This window comes from Gobio gobio (genome assembly GCF_949357685.1).
Source record: "Gobio gobio genome assembly, chromosome: 5".
Taxonomy (NCBI): Eukaryota; Metazoa; Chordata; class Actinopteri; order Cypriniformes; family Gobionidae; genus Gobio; species Gobio gobio.
In genome coordinates, this window is record NC_137101.1 from 3653840 (window position 1) to 3678258 (window position 24419).

The 24419-nt window shown below is 39.9% G+C and overlaps 4 protein-coding genes across 5 annotated transcripts; all 4 read left to right on the forward strand.

Moving 5' to 3' along the window:
• Positions 1 to 611: 611 nt before the first annotated feature.
• Positions 612 to 2842, forward strand: LOC307126315 (macrophage mannose receptor 1-like). The gene is made up of 5 exons (XM_079816780.1): positions 612 to 638; positions 942 to 1058; positions 1276 to 1632; positions 1717 to 2049; positions 2161 to 2842. Exons 2-5 carry the CDS (start codon positions 1025 to 1027, stop codon positions 2499 to 2501), a joined length of 1065 nt encoding a protein of 354 aa, XP_079672906.1. The 5' UTR covers positions 612 to 638; positions 942 to 1024; the 3' UTR covers positions 2502 to 2842.
• A 5903-nt stretch (positions 2843 to 8745) lies between these two features.
• LOC307126302 (macrophage mannose receptor 1-like) lies at positions 8746 to 10793 on the forward strand. The gene is made up of 5 exons (XM_079816765.1): positions 8746 to 8771; positions 9068 to 9177; positions 9397 to 9744; positions 9829 to 10149; positions 10260 to 10793. Exons 2-5 carry the CDS (start codon positions 9144 to 9146, stop codon positions 10601 to 10603), a joined length of 1047 nt encoding a protein of 348 aa, XP_079672891.1. The 5' UTR covers positions 8746 to 8771; positions 9068 to 9143; the 3' UTR covers positions 10604 to 10793.
• Positions 10794 to 16755: 5962 nt separating this feature from the next.
• On the forward strand, positions 16756 to 19041 carry LOC307126301 (macrophage mannose receptor 1-like). Of its 2 annotated transcripts, none has more exons than XM_079816764.1 (5): positions 16756 to 16881; positions 17190 to 17294; positions 17453 to 17809; positions 17894 to 18223; positions 18336 to 19041. In XM_079816764.1, exons 2-5 carry the CDS (start codon positions 17261 to 17263, stop codon positions 18701 to 18703), a joined length of 1089 nt encoding a protein of 362 aa, XP_079672890.1. In that variant the 5' UTR covers positions 16756 to 16881; positions 17190 to 17260; the 3' UTR covers positions 18704 to 19041. The 2 variants fall into 2 exon arrangements, with proteins under 2 accessions (XP_079672890.1, XP_079672889.1); XM_079816763.1 differs by having other exon boundaries at positions 16858 to 16881; positions 17178 to 17294.
• A 2658-nt stretch (positions 19042 to 21699) lies between these two features.
• On the forward strand, positions 21700 to 23873 carry LOC307126861 (macrophage mannose receptor 1-like). Its single transcript, XM_079817656.1, has 5 exons — positions 21700 to 21724; positions 22027 to 22093; positions 22312 to 22665; positions 22750 to 23076; positions 23222 to 23873. The coding sequence occupies exons 2-5, from the start codon at positions 22060 to 22062 to the stop codon at positions 23554 to 23556; spliced, it is 1050 nt and encodes a 349-aa protein (XP_079673782.1). The 5' UTR covers positions 21700 to 21724; positions 22027 to 22059; the 3' UTR covers positions 23557 to 23873.
• Positions 23874 to 24419: the final 546 nt, after the last annotated feature.

Genomic DNA, 24419 nt, shown 5'->3' on the forward strand with positions numbered 1-24419 from the left:
GTTACTGCCTTGCTGAACATAACCTGCTCTGGAGCAGCTCATGTTCCAGGGTTAGTTTGCTTAATTTGCTTAAGTTAATATATAACAATTTGTCGATCTGTTGAGAATGCCTTCACGGTTAACTGGGAACATACTCTGGGTTGTCTGAACTCGTTGCGTTTTTAGAACCAGCATACCTTGAGTAAGCAAGGTAAGGGTTAATCAACGGTAAGTTAACCTTGCTTTCTGGAATACCCCCCAGTCCAGGATTACATTGTAGTCAAACTCATTTTTATGTTGAATAATGAAGTTTTCTGTGCCACTCCAGACTGGTTGCAGGCCTCTGCCAGGCCACCCCTATGAAAAAAAATTTGTAAACGTAAACACACTTATACCTGATAAACTTCTGTACAAATTATGATAAGTTACCAATGTTTTTTTTTCACCATTTACATTTAATAAGCAACAAAAACATGAAAATGTTTGCTTCAGTGCAGAAAGTGACACATCAGAATGGAATATTGCAGGGATAGATGTTTGAATAAAGACACATTCCGGATGTCAATATTTGAGATATTACCCATCCTAAAATTATGACTTGATTTGAATAAGTCTGGCATTTCCTTCAGTGCAGCACAAACAATTAACCAGCTCAACGGGTAAGAAGGGTATTTTCTATCTCTGTTGTATGATCGGTTTTCATTACTTACTCTGTAAATTAATAACATACTGTTTTGTATAAGCAAAGTATCTGATCGCATTGTCTGTCATTGTTTGTTTGTTGACACACATTTATATATTTATGAATTTATTGTACTGTTTGGGTATGTCATACAATAAGTCTTTAGTCTTAGTATTAATAACAGAGGATCATAAATAATAAGTAGTATTTGAGCAAATTTTGATTTCTTGCATTCTCTGATATTTGTTCTGTTTTCGATTTCCTCCAATCCACTGATCAGTCAAACTCACAGAATCAACTGACCAAACTACAAACATTAACAACAAAATATAAGATTCTGATTTAAAATTAACTGAGATTACCATGGCACTTCTATCTGTCCTGTTTATGCTCTGGGGTGAGTATTTAATCCGCTTTTTTTACGTATATGCATGGTATATGCATGTTAAAAATGTCTTATTTATTAAGATATTATAGATCTGTGTACTAGGTGAGCACTAATGTACGGTCTCCATTTATTAAATTAGATTTTTTTTTTATGTTTTTGAAATATGAATGCTCATCCAGTCAAAATGTGTACAGTATTTCACTGAAAACTGAACATCTCTTCTCAGGTGTTCCCCTTTTAAATGCTACAGGCCGACTGAGAAGTTTCCACGTGATCGATACAACACTGAGTATAAATGAAGCACTAAATGTTTGCAGAACAAACTTCACTGACCTCGTCACAATCTACGATAAAGAAGAGAATAATGAGTTAGTTGATATTCTCAAAAGGGAGAGTCGTGAGAATAATGGTTGGATTGGTGCCAGCAGCTGTAAATGGTCAAATGGTTATTCTGTCACATTCACCAATTACACCAGCACATTTAATATTGAACCACCATGCTGTGGTGCTATAAACACTGATGGAAGATGGAAGTTTTTCAATTGTAATTCAACAAAAATGTACTTCATGTGTTACGATCAAGGTAATGATCCCTGAGCTGTTTAAATCTTATAAATGTCTAAATGCCATGTGAGTATTATTATTGTCTATTCTTGTATTCATACAGACCCTGGGCAACAATCATACAACTACAGTTTAATCCGTGAAAACAAAACCTGGATTGAGGCTCAGCAGTTCTGCAAAGAGAATCACACGGATTTAGTCAGTATCAGAAATGAGACGGAGAATGATCGAGTGAAGGACGCAGCAAATGGGAGTAACTCTTTCTGGATCGGCCTCCGATATAACCATTACAGCTCTGATTGGCTTGATGGTGGACGTTCTGATTACACACAGAATATTTCACCACCTTCTAAAGCATGCTTTACATTTCTCTCTAAATCTCCACCAGGATCTTGGTTTAAAAGCAACAGGAATATGTATCCTGCTCTTTGCTACAGTAAGTTAAGAAAAATATTTTATGCTTTAAAATTCAACATTTCCAAAGTCTACCATATCAATCAAAGCATGCAACTCATTTTATTTTATTATTTTAATTTATTTTCCTCAGAAAGCTTCATTCATGTCAGTGAGAAAGAAATGTCCTGGGAGGAAGCTCTGGATTACTGTGTCAGTAACTATTCTGGATTCCTGACCATTCAGTCTGAGAATGATCAGATAGAAACGGAGCGAGAGCTAAAAAGAAGGAATATCTCTGGGCCGGTGTGGGTGGGGCTTAGACAGAGTCGACTCTGGATTTGGACCAATGGGCTTCAAGTGGGAAACTGGACCAACTGGAAAGGAGGATGTCAACCAGAACACTGCGGTGCCATAGAGGAGGCGGACGGTCAATATAGATGGTGTGATAAAGACTGCAAATTTAAATTTAGAGTTTTATGCGAGAGGAAGTAATACAGGCCCTTTGGTTTATCATATGCAGTTTTCGGGTTCTCTGCCTCCTCAGCAAGAGGAGTTCAACAGTAAACAGATCTATCTTCATGTCTTATACTAGTCATTTTACTTTTGTAAACCTTTCTCATACTACAAATTAATATTCAAAGTTGTTTATGAATGCATATCATCATATCATTGATTCCTTTTACTGATAATATTCTGTTGACAGCATTTGTACTTAGCAAATCTAGATGTAAACCGACACACCCAGACAGTTCCTTAGTGTCATGAGTGTGCCATCTGTGATTGTTGTAATGTTTCTGGGAAAAAAAACAATAAAAATAAAATGATGGGTACTACATTGACTATTTCCTTCAATAACAACCTTTATTCTATAAAGGATACCTATTCTTCCTCTCAAGATGTAATACAAGTCTCAGGTGTCCCCAGAATGTGTCTGAAGTTTCAGCTCAAAATACCCCACAGATAATTTATTATATTATCTTGCTTACTAACGTAACCTCGGTTCCCTTAGATACGGAACAAGTACCGCATTGTTCATCTTATTAAGATAAATAAGACAATTACTCCAATTCTGAAGTCTTTATACAATCACGCAGTGAAACTGAACCTCGATTGGTTCGTAAAGTTAAAGAAAACAAACTAATGATGGCGCGGCGTGAGCGAGGTCGTATAAGCGCTATATAAGCGGCCGTTTCACCAAGTCAAATCGATTGGTTTCGACTGAAGTGACACATGAGGCGTCTTCGCACGTAGCACGGCAAATTACGCAGTACTTTTTCCGTATCTAAGGGAACTGAGGTTACGTTGGTAACCGAGTACATTCCCTTGCGATACTACACGAGTACTGCGTCATTCGTCTTAAAATAAATAATATAAAAATACAATCACGCCATGCTATGTAAGGGGACAACTTAATAAAAGTGTGAAGCGGTTTAAAAAGACACTCAAGGATCTGCTGCAAACATCCTAGTGCCATATACCACAGCACACCTTCAGGGATCTAATGGAGTCCATGCCTCAACGGGTCAAGGCTGTCTTGGCAGCGTAAGGGGATGCAGAAAAACTATTATTTTCAACCTCCATTCTGACCCTCTGTCTAAAATGATCTGTTTTTAAGGGGCATCTCCCTAAAGGCCCACTGAAGTGTCTTGAAACGCACAGCATTATTCAATGTGTTGATGTAATTTCCACTGAAACAGGAAGACAGGGCGGGGCATGTCGAACAGATCCTCCCCTTTTAAAAAATAGCCAATAGCATTTAGTGTATATCACAGCTCAGTAAAGCCTCCTAATCTCCTCCATATCGCTTTTTAATTCAAATGGGTCCGATACGTTTTCTGGTCTGCGCAGACTCACACAAACCCGGGTCGATCGCTTCAAAACCAAGATCCTTAAGCCTTACGCTTTACTGATTGCGCCACTGAAGAAGTTGAAATATGTGCATTTTTAAAAAAAATCTTGTTTGGCCCAGGCATACTTGGCATGGCATGCTATTTGCACTTGGTGTGAATAGACACTGCTAATTTTAAAACAAATAAAATATGTGATATAGAACTTAATAATATAGTTCTTTTGTGGTTGGGCCAGTGGAAATGTTGGCAGGGAGGGTAAAAATTGTAAGTGCTTGCTTGATTGTGCAAACAGAAAAGCCCTGCTGTCATGTTACATTTATGGTGAGGTCCAGTAGAGGGCTCCTGAGGGCCGAGGACCCCGACGTTGTGGTGGTCGGCCTCTGCCTCTATGTGCAGGTCTGTTGGGATGAGAGGCATGGAAGGTTTCAACCAGGTTAGGATCGAGAATGTCGTTTCTTGGTACCCATGAGCATTCCTCGGGACCGTAGCCTTCCCAGTCCACTAAGTATTCGAGGAGGCCACCACGGCGCCGGGAGTCCAAGATGTCATTGACCTGGTAAGCGGTACCACGATGAGTGGGAGGGAGGTTTCTTCGGCTACGCCAGGCTCTGTGGGTACAGGAACAGAGGGAAAGTGAGGATTTAACAGGGAAACATGGAACGTGGGATAAATTCTGTAGTGTGGAGGGAGTTGGAGTTGATAAGTGACTAGGTTGATCTGCTTCACGATGGGAAAGGGGCCAATGAACCTGGGACTGAGTGGCCGTGACAGAAGGTATGGAGGAAGTGACTGATCTCCTGGATCTTCCTCCCCGTCTGCCCGTTGATCTGTGGATGGTACCCAGAGGAGAGGCTGACGGTCACACCTAGGAGCGAGAAGAAGGATTTCCATACCCGGGAGATGAATTGTGGTCCTCTGTCGATATCCTCAGGGATTCCGTAGTATCTGAAAATCATATTAAACATTAGTTCAGCAGTTTCCATAGCAGTGGGTAGTCCTTTCAACGGAATCAGATGACATGACTTGGAAAATCTATCAATGACCACTAAAATACAGGTACAGCCATTCGACACGGGTAGATCTGTGATGAAGTCTACTCCTAGGTGTGACCATGGATGGTTGGGAACGGGCAGAGGATGGAGTTTGCCGTAGGGAAGATGTCGAGGGCTTTTCAAGATGGTGCATTCCTTACTCCCCTCACGTACCTTCTGACGTCATACGCCATGTTGGGCCACCAGAAGTGCTCCTTCAGCAGCGAGAGAGTTTCAGTGACCCCCGGGTGGCCAGTGCCCAAAGACGCGTGGGACGTGTGGATGAGGGGAGTCCGGCGTGTCCGTGAGATGTACTGAAAACCTGGTGGACAACCCGGCGGAGTGTTGGTGGAGACATTGGAGGAGGGCAATGTTTCCTCAGACCAGGTGATGGGACTCACGAACAGTTTCACAGGATGAATTGGTTCAGTTCTCTTGTAGTTCTCTTCAGGGTTATAGAGACGGGAAAGGGCATCTGCCTTCATATTCTTAGGTTCTGGGCGATAGGAAATGGTCAAATTGAATCTAGTAAAGAACAGTGCCCAACTGGCCTGGCGGGGGTTGAGTCGCTTGGCATCCCTTAGGTATTCGAGATTCTTGTGGTTAGTACCAGGAATGGATGTTGGGAACCCTCCAACCAATGTCTCCACTCTTCCAGGGCCATCTTGATGGCGAGCAGGTCCCGGTTGCCGATGTCATAATTGACCTCCACCGGGTTGAGTTTGCGGGAGAAGAAGGCACATGGATGGAGTCTACTCGGGGTCCCCTGCTGCTGTGAGAGCACTGCTCCCGCTCCTGTGGTAGACGCGTCTACCTCAACAATGAAGGGCTTAGTGGGGTCTGGATGCACTAGGAGGGGATCAGACGTGAAGGCTTCCTTGAGGTCCTCGAAGGCCTTTGTGGACAGAGACTTGGCTTTACTGCGGAGAAGATGAGTCAGGGGGCATGAAATGAGACTGTAGTTGTGAATGAAACGGTGGTAGAAGTTAGTGAATCCTAGGAATCTCTGAAGTTCTTTGATGGCTGTGGGAGTGGGCCAGTTCCTGATGGCCTCCACCATCCCCTCGTCCATCCGGATGCCACTGCTGTCGATGTTGTATCCAAGGAACTGCACTGAGGGCTGGTGGAAGGAGCATTTCTCGGCCTTGAGATACAACTGGAACTCCCTCAGGTGTTGCAGGTCCTCCGCAACGTGATGGCAATGTTCAGCCAGGCTCCGGGAGTATATCAGAATGTCGTCAATGTACACCAGTACAAACATGTGGAGGAACTCCCGGAGCACCTCATGGATAAAGTCTTGGAACACGGAGTTGGCTAGTCCATATGGCATGACGAGATACTCGTAGTGTCCTCTATGTGTCACAAAACCCGGATGAGGTTGTACGCGCTGCGGAGGTCCAACTTGGTGAAAACAGTGGCACCACGGAGATGTTCCAGCGCTGTTGGGATGAGAGGAAGGGGATAGCGGAACTTTACTGTGATCTTGTTGAGGGCACGTAATCTATGCAGGGCCGCAAGCCTCCGTCCTTCTTGGCCATGAAGAAGAAGCTGGAAGCAGCAGGGGAAGTAGACGGGCGGATGTATCCTTGGTCGAGCGCCTCCAGGATGTATTCCTCCATGGCCTTCTCCTCCGGAAGTGACAGAGGATAGATTTTACGCATTTTGTGAGTAGACGGAAAGATGGCACTCACTATGGGACGAGGAGGACGAATGGGACACTTGGAGATGTAGTGCTCTGAGGAACCGCAGTAGATGCAGAGACTCTGGGTCAGCCGTCTCTGCTGTTCAGCCTGGGTGAGGCACACGTGCTCTTACTGCATGGGTTCCGCTACTGGTTCTGGAGGGCTGACGGATTCTGGTCGGCGGAGAGAAGGAGAGAGTAGCGTCTGGCCCTGGTGCTCTTCGAGACACGACTGCATACGAGTGGCGAAGCGAATTGATAGCTGGATGAAGCATTCGAGTCTGATGGTATCCTCGTATGCAGCAAGATGCAACCACACGCGAGGATCCAGTCCCTGACGATAGGTAGTCAGCAGAGATTGCTCGTTCCATCCGCTGGCGGCCGCCACTGTCCTGAACTTGAGGGCATACTCATTGACAGACAAGTTATTTTGTTTCAAATGATACAATTGCTCACCAATGGAGGCATCCCAGGCTAGCTTTCCGAAGACCTCTTTGAAATGGGCGATGAAACTGGACATAGACTGTACAATGGGATTATTCTGAGTCCAAAGGGTTTCTTCCCAGCGCAGCGCCTTGCCATTCAGTTGTGACAGGATGAAGGCTACCTTGGAAGGATCGTGTGCGGTTGCATGTGCGGTTGCATCTCCAGGACCAGCGAACACTGAAGAATGAATCCATTGCAGTCCTCCGCCTAACCAGAGAAGGCCGCCGGTTTGGCCATGGGACTGGCATAGACGGATGACGAAGGTGAAGTGGTGGTGTTGACGGAAGTGATCGCTGGTGGAGGTGCTGGTGGGTTGGACAGAAGTGCTCGACGGACAGCGTCCATGAGTGCTTGGAAGGGATCCGGGGTGCTCAAACTGGTGCTCATCGGTTGTGGTCCGGTCTTCTGTTATGGTACAGAAGGGTCTGAGACAAGAAGTACAGGTTAGGGAAGTTTTATTCAGCATGCGTATTGATGAATGCAGAAGCGCAGAGGATAGAGCAAAACGAAACACCAGTCATGAATTAGAGTCTAAAACGAGAATTCTTAAAGAGAAATGGTGGAGGATTTCGATATAAGAGAAGAGGGACTTGAGTTTTTTGCCCATCCCTATCCACGAGTAAGTTGACTTGCTACCACTGACCTCCGGAAGCAAGTTATTTTAGTCTTAGTTTTAAATATGGATATTTTTCTTACACAAACACTTCGCTTCATAGTATTAATGACTGATAACCTATTCTGATACTGTACAAATTATAATTTAAGTAATGGTGTTTTTTCCCTCACCATTTACATTCAATAAGCAAAATACAAAACACGGGTAACACTTTACAATAAGGTTAATTGGTTAACTACATTATTTAACATGAACTAATAATGAACTGCACTTATAAATCATTTATTTATCTTTGTCAACATTTACTAATGCATTATTAAAATCTTGTTAACATTAGTTAATGCACTGTCTGTGAACTAACATGAACAAACAATGAACGGCTGGATTTATATTAAGTAATGTTGACAAAGATGAACTAATGCTGAACAGATCATGTTTAGTTCATGTTAACTAATGTTAACTAATATAACCTTATTGTAAAGTGTTACCAAAATATGACTATTTTTTCACAAACCAGGGTGACATTTGACATTATTATTTTTTTAAAAATGTTCATAAAGTGTCAAATAAATAGTGTTTCGGTTCCGAATGTGAGGGCTAGATGTCTGAATAAAGACATTCTGTATGTTATTAATATTTGACTAAGGTAGCATGTTCATGAACATATTTCCAAAAGAGAATAAAAGCAGGCTCTGAGCTTCACATTCTGCAATGAAAAGTTTATTTTCTCTGCATTTCTTCCTTCAGCATCTGTGGAATGATCATGTTTGCAGTGCATTTTGCTTTATTTAACTTTATATAACAGTAACTCTAACACTTTTCAGTTATAATGCACAGGTCTGCTGTATGAGTAACAGAAACATGAGCTACTGTAATAACGGTCCTTTTGTGATCTGACACGTAAACATGAGAAAATTTGTTTATTTGTGTTACACCTGTTTATATTGCATGCAATGACACATCATATCATCAATAACCTACAGTATGTGTTATCACTTAATTTGCCTGTGCGTCTCTACCCATCCTAAAATTAAGACATGATTTGAATAAGTCTGGAATTTCCTTCAGTGCAGCACAAACAAATAACCAGCTCAACGGGTAAGAAGGGTAATTTCTATCTCTGTTTTATGATCTGTTTTCATTACTTTCCCTGTAAATTACTAACATACTGTATGTATAAGCAAAATCGGATCTCATTGCCTGTCATTGTTTATTTGTTGATACACATTTATATGTTTATGAATTTATTGTACTGTTTGGGTATGTCATACAAGAAGTCTTTAGTCTTAGTATTAATAACAGAGGATCATAATAAGCAATATTTGAGGAAATTTTGATTTCTTGCATTCTCTAATATTTGTTCTGTTTTCGATTTCCTCCAATCCACTGATCAGTCAAACTCACAGAATCAACAGACCAAACATTAACAACAAAATATAAGATTCTGATTGAAAATTAATTGAGATTACCATGGCACTTCTATCTGTCCTGTTTCTTCTCTGGGGTGAGTATTTAATCCACTCTTTATTTTTATTTTTTTTACGTGTATGCATGTTAAAAATGTCTTAAGTGTTTTATTAAGATATTATAGATCTTTGTACTAGGTGAGCACTAGTCTACAGTCTCCATTTATTAAATGTGATTTAAATGTTTTTGAAATATATGAATGCTCATCCAGTCAAAATGTGTAGTATTTCACTAAAAACTGAACATCTCTTCTCAGGTGTTCCCCTTTTAAATGCTACAGGCCGACTGAGAAGTTTCCACTTGATCGATACAAGAATGACTATAAACGACGCACTAAATGCTTGCAGAAGAAACTACACTGACCTCGTCACAATCTACGATAAAGAAGAGAATAATGAGTCAGTTGATATTCTCAAAAGTGTGAGTGGTGAGAATAGTGGTTGGATTGGTGCCAGCAGCTGTAAATGGTCAAATGGTGATCTTGCCACATTCATCAAATACATCAGGATTACTGGGGAAAATTGCTGTGGTGCTATAAAGATGGATGGGACATGGAATTGTCCAATATGTACAACAAAAATGTACTTCATGTGTTATGATCAAGGTAATGATCTCTGAGCTGTTTATATCTTATACATGTCTAAATGCCATGTGAGTAAAATTATTGTCCATTCTTGTATTCATACAGATCCTGGGCAACAATCATACAACTACAGTTTAATCCGTGAAAACAAAACCTGGATTGAGGCTCAGCAGTTCTGCAGAGAGAATCACACAGATTTAGTCAGTATCAGAAATGAGACGGAGAATAAACAAGTGACGGACGCAGCAAATGGGAGTAACTCTTTCTGGATCGGCCTCCGATATAACCATTACAGCATTTATTGGCTTAATGGTGGACGTTCTGATTACACACAGAATATTTCATCTAAAGCATGCTTTACATCTCTCTCTAAATCAGGATCTTGGTTTAAAAGCAATGGAAATATGTATCCTGCTCTTTGCTACAGTAAGTTAAGAAAATATTTTATGCTTTAAAATTCAACATTTCCAAAGTCTACCATTTCAATCGAAGCATGCAACTAATTTTATTTTATTATTTTAATTAATTTTCCTCAGAAAGCTTCATTCATGTCAGTGAGAAAGAAATGTCCTCGGGGGAAGCTCTGGATTACTGTGTCAGTAACTATTCGGGACTCCTGACCATTCAGTCTGAGAATGACCAGATAGAAACGGAGCGAGAGCTAAAAAGAAGGAATATCTCTGGGCCGGTGTGGGTGGGGCTTAGACCGAGTCCACACTGGATTTGGACCAATGGGCTTCAAGTGGGAAACTGGACCAACTGGAAAGGAGAAAGTCAACCAGAATACTGCGGTGCCTTAGAGAAGGAGGCGGACGGTCAATATAGATGGTGTGGTAAAGACTGCAGATTTAAATGTAGAGTTTTATGCGAGAGGAAGTAATACAGGCCCTTTGGTTTATATCATTGATTCCTTTTACTGATAATATTGTGTTGATAGCATTTGTTCTTAGCATATCTAGATGTAAACCGACACACCCAGACAGTTCCTTAGTGTCATGAGTGTGTCATCTGTGATTGTTGTAATGTTTCTGGACCCCCCCACCCCCCAATAAAAATACAATTATGGGTACTACATTGACTATTTCCTTCAATAACAACCTTTATTCTCTAAAGGATACCTATTATGCCCCTCAAAATGTAATACAAGTCTCAGGTGTCCCCAGAATGTGTCTGAAGTTTCAGCTCAAAATACCCCACAGATAATTTATTATATCGGTTACTAACGTAACCTCGGTTCCCTTAGATACGGAACGAGTACTGCCTCGTTTGTCTTATTAAGATAAATAAGACAAGACGCTAAGGGGAAAACAAATTTTTCCTCAGATTCTGAAGTCTTTATACAATCACGCATTGAAACTGCACGTCGATTGGTTCGTAAAGTTAAAGAAAACAAACCAACGACGGTGCGGTGTGAGCGAGGCCGCTCGAGCCCACCGAAAGGGCCGGGTCTTTGGCCGTTTCACCATGGCAAATCGTTTGGTTTCGACTGAAGGGACGGATGTTGTTTCTTTGCACATAGCACGGCAAATTACGCAGTACTTTTTCCGTATCTAAGGGAACTGAGGTTCAGTTAGTAACCGAGTACATTCCCTTGCAATACTACACGAGTACTGCGTCGTTCGTCTTAAGATAAATAATATAATAATACAATCACGCCATGCTATGTAAGGGGACGACTAAATAAAAGTGTGAAGCGCTTTAAAAAGACACTCAAGAGATATGTCATCCACCAGAATCCCATTACTAGGGCCTCCAGGGGCCCAGTTTATGAATATATAGGGCAAACTGTTACAAACAGGCATGCAGTCAGGAAGGCAATGATCTCACGGAGATGAAGGAGAACAGGAAACAGTTACTTTAATATAAAACTCAGGATTACACAGAACACGTCTAATATGGAACAAGAACCGACAAACACTGAGGGCAAACTGAGGACTTAAATGCACAGAACAAATGAGGACAATGAGGAGCAGGTGATGGACGAGGCACAGGTGAAAGACATAACTGATTAATCAAACTAGGGAGAAACAGAGTAACAGAATCTTAACCAAAACAGACAAGACAGGCATACATGTAACACAAACAGTAGTTACTCCCAGACTCGGGGATATAACAAAAAAGCATGTGAGTGCAGTAGGTTTATGCAGAAAGGACCTGCCATTGAAGCACAGATGTGGACGGTGAGGGATGTATCCATGTCTAGGTTTCAGGACGACTTTAGAGTCGTTGGGCCTAAACTCAAGACACAAGGGGCTCACAGAGAGCGTCTGCAAATCTCCCACACGCTTAACCGATGCTAGAGCTAGCAGCAAGGTGTTTTTTAGCAATAGGGGTCGAAGGTCAGCAGTCCAGATTTGTTCAAATGAAGGGCTTTTAAATGGACTGTATTTAAATAGCGCTTTCAACAGACCCAGCTAGTCGGGAGCAGCTGGGGTTAGGTGTCTTGCTCATAGACACCCCGACACTTGGTCAGGTGGAAACAGGGATTGAACCACCAACCTTCCGGTTGATAGACAACCTACAAGAACCACTGAGCCACTGCCGCCCCTTTTAAGGCCCCTGAGAACCACAGAAAGGTCCCAAGTAGGGACCGTGAGGGGACGAGGAGGGTTTAGCCTCCTGGAGCCCTTAAGGAAGCGAACAACAAGGTTGTTTCTTCCCATAGACTGCCCTGCTATAGGAGCGTGTGAAGCTGCTATAGCTGCAACATAGACTTTAAGAGTAGAGGGGGAAAGGCCTCTATCAATTAAGTCTTAAAGAATATTTGAAATATCTGAGAATATCTGATATATGTCACCATTTTGAGGTGTAGAGACATCTTGTAGATGGAGCTCTGGCCTGAGAGGTAGTGTTTAGGATATTCTCAAGGAGGTTTATGGGCTCCCGTTGAGAAACCACACATGAAGGTCCCACAGCTCGGGTCTGGGATGCCAAATTGTCCTTCTCGCTTGGGAGAGAACGCCTTGATGATGTCCAGGCAGGAACCACACGTCCAAGCAGCTGTGCGTGGGTTCCTCAGGCGGAGACCACTCTAAACCGAGCTATTCAACTGCTTTAGACAGCATGCGATAGAGCTCTGAGTCACTAGAAGCTCTGGTGTCAATCGGCTCCAAAGACGGCAAGGGGGCGGGGTCATGCTGCGAGCCCAACCACTCCTCGGCCTTCGATGCCGCTAAGGACATGCTGTCATCCTGCGGCTCGTCATCAGATCCTCCGACCGAGACCAAGTCACTCGCGGCCGCAGAGTTACGTTGGTCTGGATGGGAGAAATGGACAGGGGGAACCTCTTCCTGTGGGGAGAGTGGGTCACGGGGGAGCTGAGCCGAAGTGAGATCGCACTCGTCCGAGCGCTGAGATCTTTATGGGTTCCCGGGAGGAAGAAAACAGGAGGGCACAAGGGGCAGGGTGGTGTTCTGAGAAGATCGCTGTCCGCGTGCGCAGAGAGGCGAGACTCATACTCTCGCAGTGAGAGCAGGTCGTGGGACTTCTGCGTGGGACTCGCCCAGACATTGCACACACTGGCTGTGCCCGTCATCAAAGTGCAGGGGGCTCTGCACGTGCCATACTCGTGGCAAGACATTTGCAACAATATCACTAAAATTTGCTCTTTTATAAATGCTCTGAAAGGATACACCGAAGTGCACTTGCACGGCTGCAGGTGGCTCGTAGGCGAAGCGCTGACCAGGCTGCAACACAGCGGCGTGTGAACAGTCCTGCTTGAGAGCGGCGAGCGGGATTGAGAGCGGCAAGCGGGATTGAGAGCGGCGAGCGGGATTGAGAGCGGCGAGCGGGATTGAGAGCGGCGAGCAGGGAGGCGGGGCCGATCAACTGCACAAATGCGAGAAGATCAGCGGCGAATCCAGTTGCTTGCAGGTGAAGGCGGCTTCAATCCGAGTTCCAATGAAGAGATGTTATCTGCGTTGCTGAAGGAGAATTAATTGATTTGCCATGGTGAAACGGCCGCTTATATAGCCCGAGACCCCACGTCTTTTGGTGGGCTCGCTCACCATTAGCTCATGCGTACCACACCGTCATTGGTTCGTTTTCTTTAACGTTACAAACCATCCAACGTGCGGTTTCACTGCGTGATTGTATAAAGGCTTCAGAATCAGAGAAAAGGGAGTTTCGCAAGGGAACATGCCGTTTTTGTGCATGTATCTTTAAATGCAAATGAGCTGATGCGCCCTGTCCTACTTTCTATAAGAGGGCGGAGCCTTTACAACCCGTGCTTCCGATACTGTGCCAAAAAATAAAACGTCTTTTTGCCTTTGATTATCTCTATCGCACTCACGCACACAAGACATGCGGTTCTTCATCATCATGAACTTTTACGATCTGCATTCATTTTAAAGTCATATCAATCTAAACATCTGATATATGGTTTTCTAAGCACACAACTCTGAAACACGTGCACAGAAAGCTGGCTGTCAGACGGAGCGTCGTGTGCGTATGAAACTAAGTTCTCTTTCGCTCATATTGTGCTTAAACTGTCACAAGTTTATGTCAAAAACACACAAAGTTCACATAAACACAGTCGGTTTTGTCTGTGAACATAAACGGCGTAATATACAGCAGAATAGGCCTAGATTCGGTACATGTGGGTTTAACGCATATCAGATGTGGGCCAGCACTATGTTGCTATCTGGGTTCTTTTAATTCGTTTGTTAAATAAGAAGCTATATCTGACACTGGAATGTGTTGTTTTTGAAATCACGCTGAGTGTCCATTGCCCTTGTAATAAGGCTCATTGATTTACAATCACTGATGAACATCTTTAAAATACATCAGTGCTATTGTTTGGTTTGCGTGACACTAACGTGAAACTAAACTTCATTCGCCCCAATGGAAAGCATATTTACACTGTCTGAATTGTTCCCTATCCCCTATATAGTGCACTTTGTAAATAGTAAATGTGTGAACAAGTAATCGATTTCAGGAGCAACTTCAGAGTCTATTTATAATGTTGGGGGCGGGGCTTCAGATTCTAGAGAGCATTTGATTGGACAGGAAATCTGACGAGAAGCTGAAGTCTAAGATGATCCATTTAAGAGGAAGTGAGAGATTGTAAGTTTTTAATGCTTATCTTCTAAATGTGAATTTTGTCAATGTTTTGGAGCACATAAGCTTATAGATAACAGTAAGGCTGACATATTCATACTAAAAGGGTTAGTTCACCAAAAAATAAAAAGTTTAGAGTTATATTAAAAATGTCCTGGCTCTTCCAAGCTTTATAATGGCAGTGACTTGTTGGGATTTTTGAAGTCCATAAAAGTCCATCTATCCATCATAAAAGTGCATCTATCCATCAAAAAAGTGCATCCATCCATCATAAAAGTGCATCTATCCATCATAAAAGTGCATCCATCCATCATAAAAGCGCATCCATCCATCATATAACTGCTCCACACAGCTCCAGGGGTTTAATAAAGGCCTTCTGAAGCGATGCGTTTGTGTAAGAAAAATGTCCCTATTTAAAACTTTATAAACTAAAATAACTAGCTTCTGGCGCTCAGCGTATTGATGAATGCAGAAGCGCAGAGGATAGAGCAAAACTAAACACCGGTCATGAATTAGAGTCTAAAACAAGAATTTTTAAAGAGAAATGGCGGAGGATTTCGATAAAAGAGAAGAGGGGCTTGAGTTTGTTGCCCAGCCCGTCAAAGCTTGAGATGCTCCTGTACATCACGTCAGGGGTTAATCTTTCACCGTAAGTCGACTTACATACCGCTGACCGCCGGAAGCTAGTTATTTTAGTCTATAAAGTTTTAAATATGGATATTTTTCCTTACACAAACGCATCGCTTCAGAGCCGTGTGGAGCAGTTATATGATGGATAGATGCACTTTTATGGAGTTAAAAAATGACCCAACAAGTCCCTGCCATTATAAAGCTTGGAAGATCCAGAACATTTTTAATATAACTCTGATTGTATTCGTCTGAAAGAAGAATGTCATACACACCTAGGATGACTTGAGGGAGAGCAAATCATGGGGTCATTTTCATTTTTGGGTGAACTATCCCTTTAAAAGCAAAAAAATTAAAAATTTCATGTGGACTTTAACACAAGTTCTACCACCAGACCAGGACACAGGAGAAGTCAAAGTGGATTTATGTAGGCCTATTTATTCACTGATGAGAAGAATCTCGAGACTAACCATATTGTATCAATAATGACTGATAACCTATTCTGATACTGTACAAATTATAATGTACCAATGTTTTTTCCCTCACCATTTAAATAAACAAAAGAACAAAACAAAACACGGCTAACACTTTACAATAAGGTTCATTAGTTAACTACATTATTTAACATGAACTAATAATGAACTGCACTTATAAAGCATTTATTTATCTTTGTAAACATTTACTAATGCATTAATAAAATCTTGTCAACATTAGTTAATGCACTGTCTGTGAACTAACATGAACAAACAATGAACAGCTGGATTTATATTAAATAATGTTGACAAAGATGAACTAATGCTGAACAGATCATGGTTAGTTCATGTTAACTAATATTAACTAATATAACCTTATTGTAAAGTGTTACCAAAACATGACTAATTCTTCACAAACCAGGGTGACATTTGACTTTATTTGTTTTTTAAATGTTCAAAAAGTGTCAAATAAATAGTGTTTCGGTGCAGAATGTGAGGGCTAGATGTCTGAATAAAGACACATTCTGTGTTATTAATATTTGACTAAGGTAGCATGTTCATGCAAATATTTCCAAAAGAGAGTGAAAGCAGGCTCTGAGCTTCACATTCTGCAATGAAAAGTTTCTTTTCTCTGCGTTTCTTCCTTCAGCGTCTGTGGAATGATCATGTTTGCAGTGCATTTTGCTTTATGTAACTTTATATAACAGTAACTCTAACACTTTTCAGTTATAATGCACAGATCTGCTTTATGAGTAACAGAAACATGAGCTACAGTAATAACGGTCCTTTTGTGATCTGATACGTCAACATGAGAACATTTGTTTATTTGTGTTACACCTGTTTATATTGCATGCAATGACACCGCATATCATCAATAACCTACAGTATGTGTTATCACTTAATTTGCCTGTGCGTCTCTACCCATCCTAAAATTAAGACTTGATTTGAATAAGTCTGGCATTTCCTTCAGCGCATCACAAACAAATAACCAGCTCAACGGGTAAGAAGGGTATTTTCTTTCTCTGTTTTATGATCTGTTTTCATTACTCTGTAAATTAATAACATACTGTATATTTATGCAAAGTATCTGATCTCATTGTCTGTCATTGTTTGTTTGTTGATACACATTTATATGTGTATGAATTTATTGTACTGTTTGGGTATGTCATACAAGAAGTCTTTAGTCTTAGTATTAATAACACAGGATCATAAATAATAAGTAATATGAGCAAATTTAGATTTCTTGCATTCTCTGATATTTGTTCTGTTTTCGATTTCCTCCAATCCACTGATCAGTCAAACTCACAGAATCAACTGACCAAACTACAAACATTAACAACAAAATATAAGATTCTGATTTGAAATTAACTGAGATTACCATGGCACTTCTATCTGTCCTGTTTCTTCTCTGGGGTGAGTATTTAATCCACTCTTTATTACAAAAAGTTTTTAAAAAGTATTTTTAATTTTACAAGGCGCGCACTAGTCTTTATTTACTACATTTGATATTTTTCCCACTAGTCGAGATAATGTCAACAGTATTTCACTAAAAACTGAACATCTCTTCTCAGGTGTTCCCCTTTTAAATGCTACAGGCCGACTGAGAAGTTTCCACGTGATCAATACAACACTGAGTATAAATGAAGCACTAAATGTTTGCAGAACAAACTTCACTGACCTCGTCACAATCTACGATGAAAAAGAGAACATGGAGTTAGTTGATATTCTCAATAAAAGTGTGAGTGGTGAGAATAGTGGTTGGATTGGTGCCAGCAGCTGTAAATGGTCAAATGGTGATTCTGTCACATTCACCAACACCAGCAGCCGTTTTAATGGGGGAAACGACTGTGGTGCTATAAAGACTCGTGGAAGATGGGAGCCTTGCAATTGTAGTTCAACAAAAAAGCACTTCATGTGTTACGATCAAGGTAATGATCCCGGAGCTGTTTATATCTTATAAATGTCTAAATGTCATGTGAGTTAAATTATTGTCTATTCTTGTATTCATACAGATCCTGGCCAACAATCATACAACTACAGTTTAATCCGTGAAAACAAAACCTGGATTGAGGCTCAGCAGTTCTGCAGAGAGAATCACACGGATTTAGTCAGTATCAGAAATGAGACGGAGAATGATCGAGTGAAGGACGCAGCAAATGGGAGTGACTCTTTCTGGATCGGCCTCCGATATAACAATTACAGCATTTATTGGCTTAATGGTGGACGTTCTGATTACACACAGAAGTTTTCATCATCTGAAGCATGCTTAACATTTCTCTCAAATTCTTCATCAGGATCTTCGTTCCACGCTAACATTGCTGTCCAGCCTGCTCTTTGCTACGGTAAGTTAAGTAAATATTTAATGCTTTAAAAATCAACATTTCCAAAGTCTACCATATCAATCAAAGCATGCAACTCATTTTAATAAGTTTATTTTATAATGACTTTCCTCAGAAAGCTTCATTCATGTCAGTGAGACAAAAATGTCCTGGGAGGAAGCTCTGGATTACTGTGACAGTAACTATTCTGGACTCCTGACCATTCAGTCTGAGAAAGATCAGACAGAAACGGAGCGAGAGCTAAAAAGAAGGAATATCTCTGGGCCGGTGTGGGTGGGGCTTAGACAGAGTCGACTTTTCGGATTCTGGATGTGGACCAATGGGTTTCAAATGGGACCCTGGACCAACTGGAAAGGAGGAAGTCAACCAGAACATCAGATTTCCCAGCACTGCGGTGCCATAGAGAAGGAGGAGGACGGTCAATACAAATGGTGTGATAAAGACTGCAGAAAAATGTTTAGAGTTTTATGTGAGATGAAGTAATGCAGGCCCTTTGGTTTATCATATGCAGTTTTCAGAAAAAGAGCTCATGTGTTCAACAGTAAACAGCTCTATCTATCTCTCACACTTTGTAGCTCCTTGCTAATGCTTTCCTTAGTGTTCCTGTTGCCTCTTTTATTTTTATGTTTATCTCATTTATTTTATTATAAACCTTTGTCTCATACTAAAGTTGTTCAGTCCTTTACTGATAATATTGTTTTGATAACATTTGTACTTGGCGATTCTGTAAGTAAACCGAGATAAACTGACAGTTTATTAATGTCATGAGTTGACGTCGTAATGTTGACATTTATAAATTAATAAATACAAACCTGGCCACTACATTGACTATTTCCTTCAATAACAGCCATTGACAACTTTTACACTATTGCATATTAAACCAAAATAGAAGAAAGTGTTTTAATATAGAAAATACAGAAAAATAAATGCTAACAAAAACAATAGCTACAGAAAGTTAACCCTTTATAGGGCACTCATTGAAATACTTGGAAATTCAAAATTTCAACCCTGGAGTGTTATTGTAGGTTATTACAAGACTTTTGAACTTTTGTGACTTAAATTTTTTTTTACATTTTTTTTTTTTGTTGAAAATCAAGGTCAATGAAGTTACCATATATGGTTCCTCGCCGGTCTATGGTCATAAAAGTGTATATAAAATATAAATAAATACATAAAACATGTATAAACTTCATAAACTATTTATTTAGGAACATTTTTTCTTTTATTTAGGAACATTTCTACTTTTTCATGTCAAAGTCAACTACTTCTTCAAGAACTAGAGTAATTTTTTTTCTTCCAAAAAGTGGATATAAACATAATTTAATACACAAAATAAATATAAATAAATTAACTTGATAAAGCAGTTGCGATCAGTATTGAGGCACAGGTGGACCTTACAGACTCTGCAGACCACGTTTGAGGTGTAGAGTAACAGAGAGGTGCAGATCTACTGGAAACAAAGAATATTGACATATAAACTGTAAATATATAATAATGAGTGAAAAATAGCACTAAGTACTGGTGGTACCACTTATTTTAGCAGTAATAAGACTCACAGTAAAACTAAACTAATATATGCCATAATAATATAAACTGGGTTAGTAGTAATACTTGTAATAATAATAAATAAAACGGACCAAAATTACAGATATTTCACTATTTATGGCCTGATAATTTCAATGGCTTAAGTTTCCCACTGGGTCACTGTATAATGTTATGCAAACCTGTGGCAACATTCAATGCACTATTGAGTACTAGTGTCCTATATGTTATAATGCATTAAGTGAAAAATAGCACTATAAATACTGGTGGTGCCCCTTATTTTAGCAGCAATGAGGCTCACAGTAAAAACAAACACCAATATATGCCTTTTAAGTATATTAAAAACTGTTATAAGGTCATAAAACTGACCAAAATTACACATTTAATTATGTATGGCTTGATTATTGAGTTTCCAGTCCCTGACGATAGGTAGTCAGCAGAGATTGCTCGTTCCATCCGCTGGCGGCCGCCACTGTCCTGAGCTTGAGGGCATACTCATTGACACACATGTTATTTTGTTTCAAATTATACAATTGCTCACCAATGGAGGCATCCCAGGCTGGGATTTCCGAAGACCTCTTTGAAATGGGCGATGAAACTGGACATAGACTGTACAATGGGTTTCTGCCCAGCGCAACGCCTTGCTCATCGGTTGTGGTCCGGTCTTCTGTTACGGTACAGAAGGGTCTGAGACAAGAAGTACAGGTTAGGGAAGTTTTATTGAGCATGCGTATTGATGAACGCAGAAGCGCAGAGGATAGAGCAAAACGAAACACCGGTCATGAATTAGAGTCTAAAACGAGAATTCTTAAAGAGAAATGGCGGAGGATTTCGATATAAGAGAAGAGAGACTTGAGTTTTTTGCCCATCCCTATCCACGAGTAAGTCGACTTGCTACCGCTGACCGCCAGAAGCTAGTTATTTTAGTCGAACAAATTTTAAATATGTATATTTTTCTTACACAAACACTTCGCTCCATAGTATTAATGACTGATAACCTATTCTGATACTGTACAAATTATAATTTAAGTAATGGTGTTTTTTCCCTCACCATTTACATTCAATAAGCAAAATACAAAACACGGGTAACACTTTACAATAAAGTTAATTGGTTAACTACATTATTTAACATGAACTAATAATGAACTGCACTTATAAAGCATTTATTTATCTTTGTCAACATTTACTAATGCATTATTAAAATCTTGTTAACATTAGTTAATGCACTGTCTGTGAACTAACATGAACAAACAATAGACAGCTGGATTTATATTAAATAATGTTGACAAAGATGAACTAATGCTGAACAGATCATGTTTAGTTCATGTTAACTAAATAATGTTAACTAATATAACCTTATTGTAAAGTGTTACCAAAACATGACAAATTTTTCACAAACCAGGGTGACATTTGACATTATTTTTTTTTTTAAATGTTCAAAAAGTGTCAAATAAATAGTGTTTCAGTGCAGAATGTGAGGGCTAGATGTCTGAATAAAGACACATTCTGTGTTATTAATATTTGACTAAGGAAGCATGTTCATGCAAATATTTCCAAAAGAGAATGAAAGCAGGCTCTAAGCTTCACATTCTGCAATGAAAAGTTTATTTTCTCTGCGTTTCTTCCTTCAGCGTCTGTGGAATGATCATGTTTGCAGTGCATTTTGCTTTATGTAACTTTATATAACAGTAACTCTAACACTTTTCAGTTATAATGCACAGGTCTGCTTTATGAGTAACAGAAACATGAGCTACTGTAATAACGGTCCTTTTGAGAAAATTTGTTTATTTGTGTTACACCTGTTTATATTGCATGCAATGACACCGCATATCATCAATAACCTACAGTATGTGTTATCACTTAATTTGCCTGTGCGTCTCTACCCATCCTAAAATTAAGACATGATTTGAATAAGTCTGGAATTTCCTTCAGTGCATCACAAACAAATAACCAGCTCAACGGGTAAGAAGGGTCTTTTCTTTCTCTGTTGTATGATCGGTTTTCATTACTTACTCTGTAAATTACTAACATACTGTATGTATTTGCAAAGTCTCTGATCGCATTGTCTGTCATTGTTTGTTTGTTGATACACATTTATATGTGTATGAATTTATTGTACTGTTTGGGTATGTCATACAATAAGTCTTTAGTCTTAGTATTAATAACAGAGGATCATAAATAATAAGTTATATTTGAGCAAATTTTGATTTCTTGTATTCTCTGATATTTGTTCTGTTTTCGATTTCCTCCAATCCACTGATCAGTCAAACTCTGATTTAATATTAACTGAGATTACCATGGCACTTCTATCTGTCCTGTTTCTGCTCTGGGGTGAGTATTTAATCCACTCTTTATTTTACGTGTATGCATGTTAAAAATGTCTTAAGTATTTTATTAAGATATTATAGATTTTTGCACTAGTCTACAGTCTCCATGTATTAAATTAGATTTTTTCAATGTTTCACATGTAAATGTTTTTGAAATATATGAATGCTCATCCAGTCAAAATGTGTACAGTATTTCACTGAAAACTGAACATCTCTTCTCAGGTGTTTCCCTTTTAAATGCTACAGGCCGACTGAGAAGTTTCCACTTGATCGATACAACAATGACTATAAATGAAGCACTAAATGCTTGCAGAAGACACTACACTGACCTCGTCACAATCTACGATGAAAAAGAGAATAATGACTTAGCTGATATTCTCAAAAGTGTGAGTGGTGAGTCTAATGGTTGGATTGGTGCCAGCAGCTGTAAATGGTCAAATGGTGATTCTGTCACATTCATCAAATCCATCAGCCGTTTTACTGGGGAAAAAGACTGTGGTGCTATAAACACTGGTGGAGGATGGGAGCCTTTCAATTGTAGTTCAACAAAAAAGCACTTCATGTGTTATGATCAAGGTAATGATCTCTGAGCTGTTTATATCTTATAAATTTCAAAATGCCATGTGAGTTAAATTATTGTCTATTCTTGTATTCATACAGATCCTGGGCAACAATCATACAACTATAGATTAATCCGTGAAAACAAAACCTGGATTGAGGCTCAGCAGTTCTGCAGAGAGAATCACACAGATTTAGTCAGTATCAGAAATGAGACGGAGAATAAACAAGTGACGGACGCAGCAAATGGGAGTAACTCTTTCTGGATCGGCCTCCGATATAACCATTACAGCTCTGATTGGTTTGATGGTGGACGTTCTGATTACACACTGAATATTTCATCACCTTTTAAAGCATGCTTTACATTTCTCTCTAAATCAGGATCTTGGTCTAAAAGCAATGTGAATTCGTATCCTGCTCTTTGCTACAGTAAATATTAAATATTTTATAGTAAATAGTAAATATTTGCTACAGAAAATATTTGATGCTTTAAAATTCAAAATTTCCAAAGTCTACCATATCAATCAAAGCATGCAACTCATTTTATTTTATTATTTTAATTAATTTTCCTCAGAAAGCTTCATTCATGTCAGTGAGAAAGAAAGGTCCTGGGAGGAAGCTCTGGATTACTGTGACAGTAACTATTCTGGACTCCTGACCATTCAGTCTGAGAAAGATCAGATAGAAACGGAGCGAGAGCTAAAAAGAAGGAATATCTCTGGGCCGGTGTGGGTTAGGCTGAGTCCACACTGGATTTGGACCAATGGGCTTCAAGTGGGAAACTGGACCAACTGGAAAGGAGAAAGTCAACCAGAACACTGCGGTGCCATAGAGGAGGCGGACGGTCAATATAGATGGTGTGGTAAAGACTGCAGATTTAAATATAGAGTTTTATGCGAGAGGAAGTAATACAGGCCCTTTGGTTTATCGTATGCAGTTTCCGGTGGAGTTCAACAGTAAACAGATCTATCTTCATGTCTTGTACTAGTCATTTTACTATTGTAAACCATTGTTTAATAGTACAAATAAATATTAAAAGTTGTTTATGAATGCATATTATATCATTGATTTCTTTTACTGATAATATTGTGTCAATAGCATTTGTACTTAGCAAATCTAGATGTAAACCGACGCACCAAGACAATTCCTTAGTGTCATGAGTGTGCCATCTGTGATTGTTGTAATGTTTCTGGAAAAACCCCCACAATAAAAATACAATTATGGGTACTACATTGACTATTTCCTTCAATAACAACCTTTATTCTTTAAAGGATACCTATTATTCCCCTCAAGATGTAATACAAGTCTCAGGTGTCCCCAGAATGTGTCTGAAGTTTCAGCTCAAAATACCCCATAGATAATTTATTAAATTATCTCCGTTACTAACGTAACCTCGGTTCCCTTAGATACGGAACGAGTACTGCATCGTTCATCTTATTAAGATAAATAAGACAAGACGCTACGGGGAAAACACATTTTTCTCAGATTCTGAAGTCTTTATACAATCACGCAGTGAAACTGCACGTCGATTGGTTCGTAAAGTTAAAGAAAACAAACCAATGACGGCGTGATGTGAGAGAGGTCATATAAGCGCTATATAAGCGGCCGTTTCACCAAGGCAAATCGATTGGTTTCGACTGAAGCGACGCATGAGGCTTCTTCGCATGTAGCACGGCAAATTACGCAGTACTTTTTCCGTATCTAAGGGAACTGAGGTTACGTTAGTAACCGATTACATTCCCGTGCGATACTACACGAGTACTGCGTCGTTC

Bases quoted from the DNA above. Each gene is read 5' to 3' on its own strand.
- LOC307126861 (XM_079817656.1), top strand. From the start codon at position 22,060: ATGGCACTTCTATCTGTCCTGTTTCTGCTCTGGG. The intron at 22,094-22,311 runs GTGAGTATTTAA...ATCTCTTCTCAG, and splicing joins TGTCCTGTTTCTGCTCTGGG to GTGTTTCCCTTTTAAATGCT. The intron at 23,077-23,221 runs GTAAATATTAAA...AATTTTCCTCAG, and splicing joins GTATCCTGCTCTTTGCTACA to AAAGCTTCATTCATGTCAGT.
- LOC307126301 (XM_079816764.1), top strand. From the start codon at position 17,261: ATGGCACTTCTATCTGTCCTGTTTCTTCTCTGGG. The intron at 17,295-17,452 runs GTGAGTATTTAA...ATCTCTTCTCAG, and splicing joins TGTCCTGTTTCTTCTCTGGG to GTGTTCCCCTTTTAAATGCT. The intron at 18,224-18,335 runs GTAAGTTAAGTA...GACTTTCCTCAG, and splicing joins CCAGCCTGCTCTTTGCTACG to AAAGCTTCATTCATGTCAGT.
- LOC307126315 (XM_079816780.1), top strand. From the start codon at position 1,025: ATGGCACTTCTATCTGTCCTGTTTATGCTCTGGG. The intron at 1,633-1,716 runs GTAATGATCCCT...GTATTCATACAG, and splicing joins CTTCATGTGTTACGATCAAG to ACCCTGGGCAACAATCATAC. The intron at 2,050-2,160 runs GTAAGTTAAGAA...TATTTTCCTCAG, and splicing joins GTATCCTGCTCTTTGCTACA to AAAGCTTCATTCATGTCAGT.
- LOC307126302 (XM_079816765.1), top strand. From the start codon at position 9,144: ATGGCACTTCTATCTGTCCTGTTTCTTCTCTGGG. The intron at 9,178-9,396 runs GTGAGTATTTAA...ATCTCTTCTCAG, and splicing joins TGTCCTGTTTCTTCTCTGGG to GTGTTCCCCTTTTAAATGCT. The intron at 10,150-10,259 runs GTAAGTTAAGAA...AATTTTCCTCAG, and splicing joins GTATCCTGCTCTTTGCTACA to AAAGCTTCATTCATGTCAGT.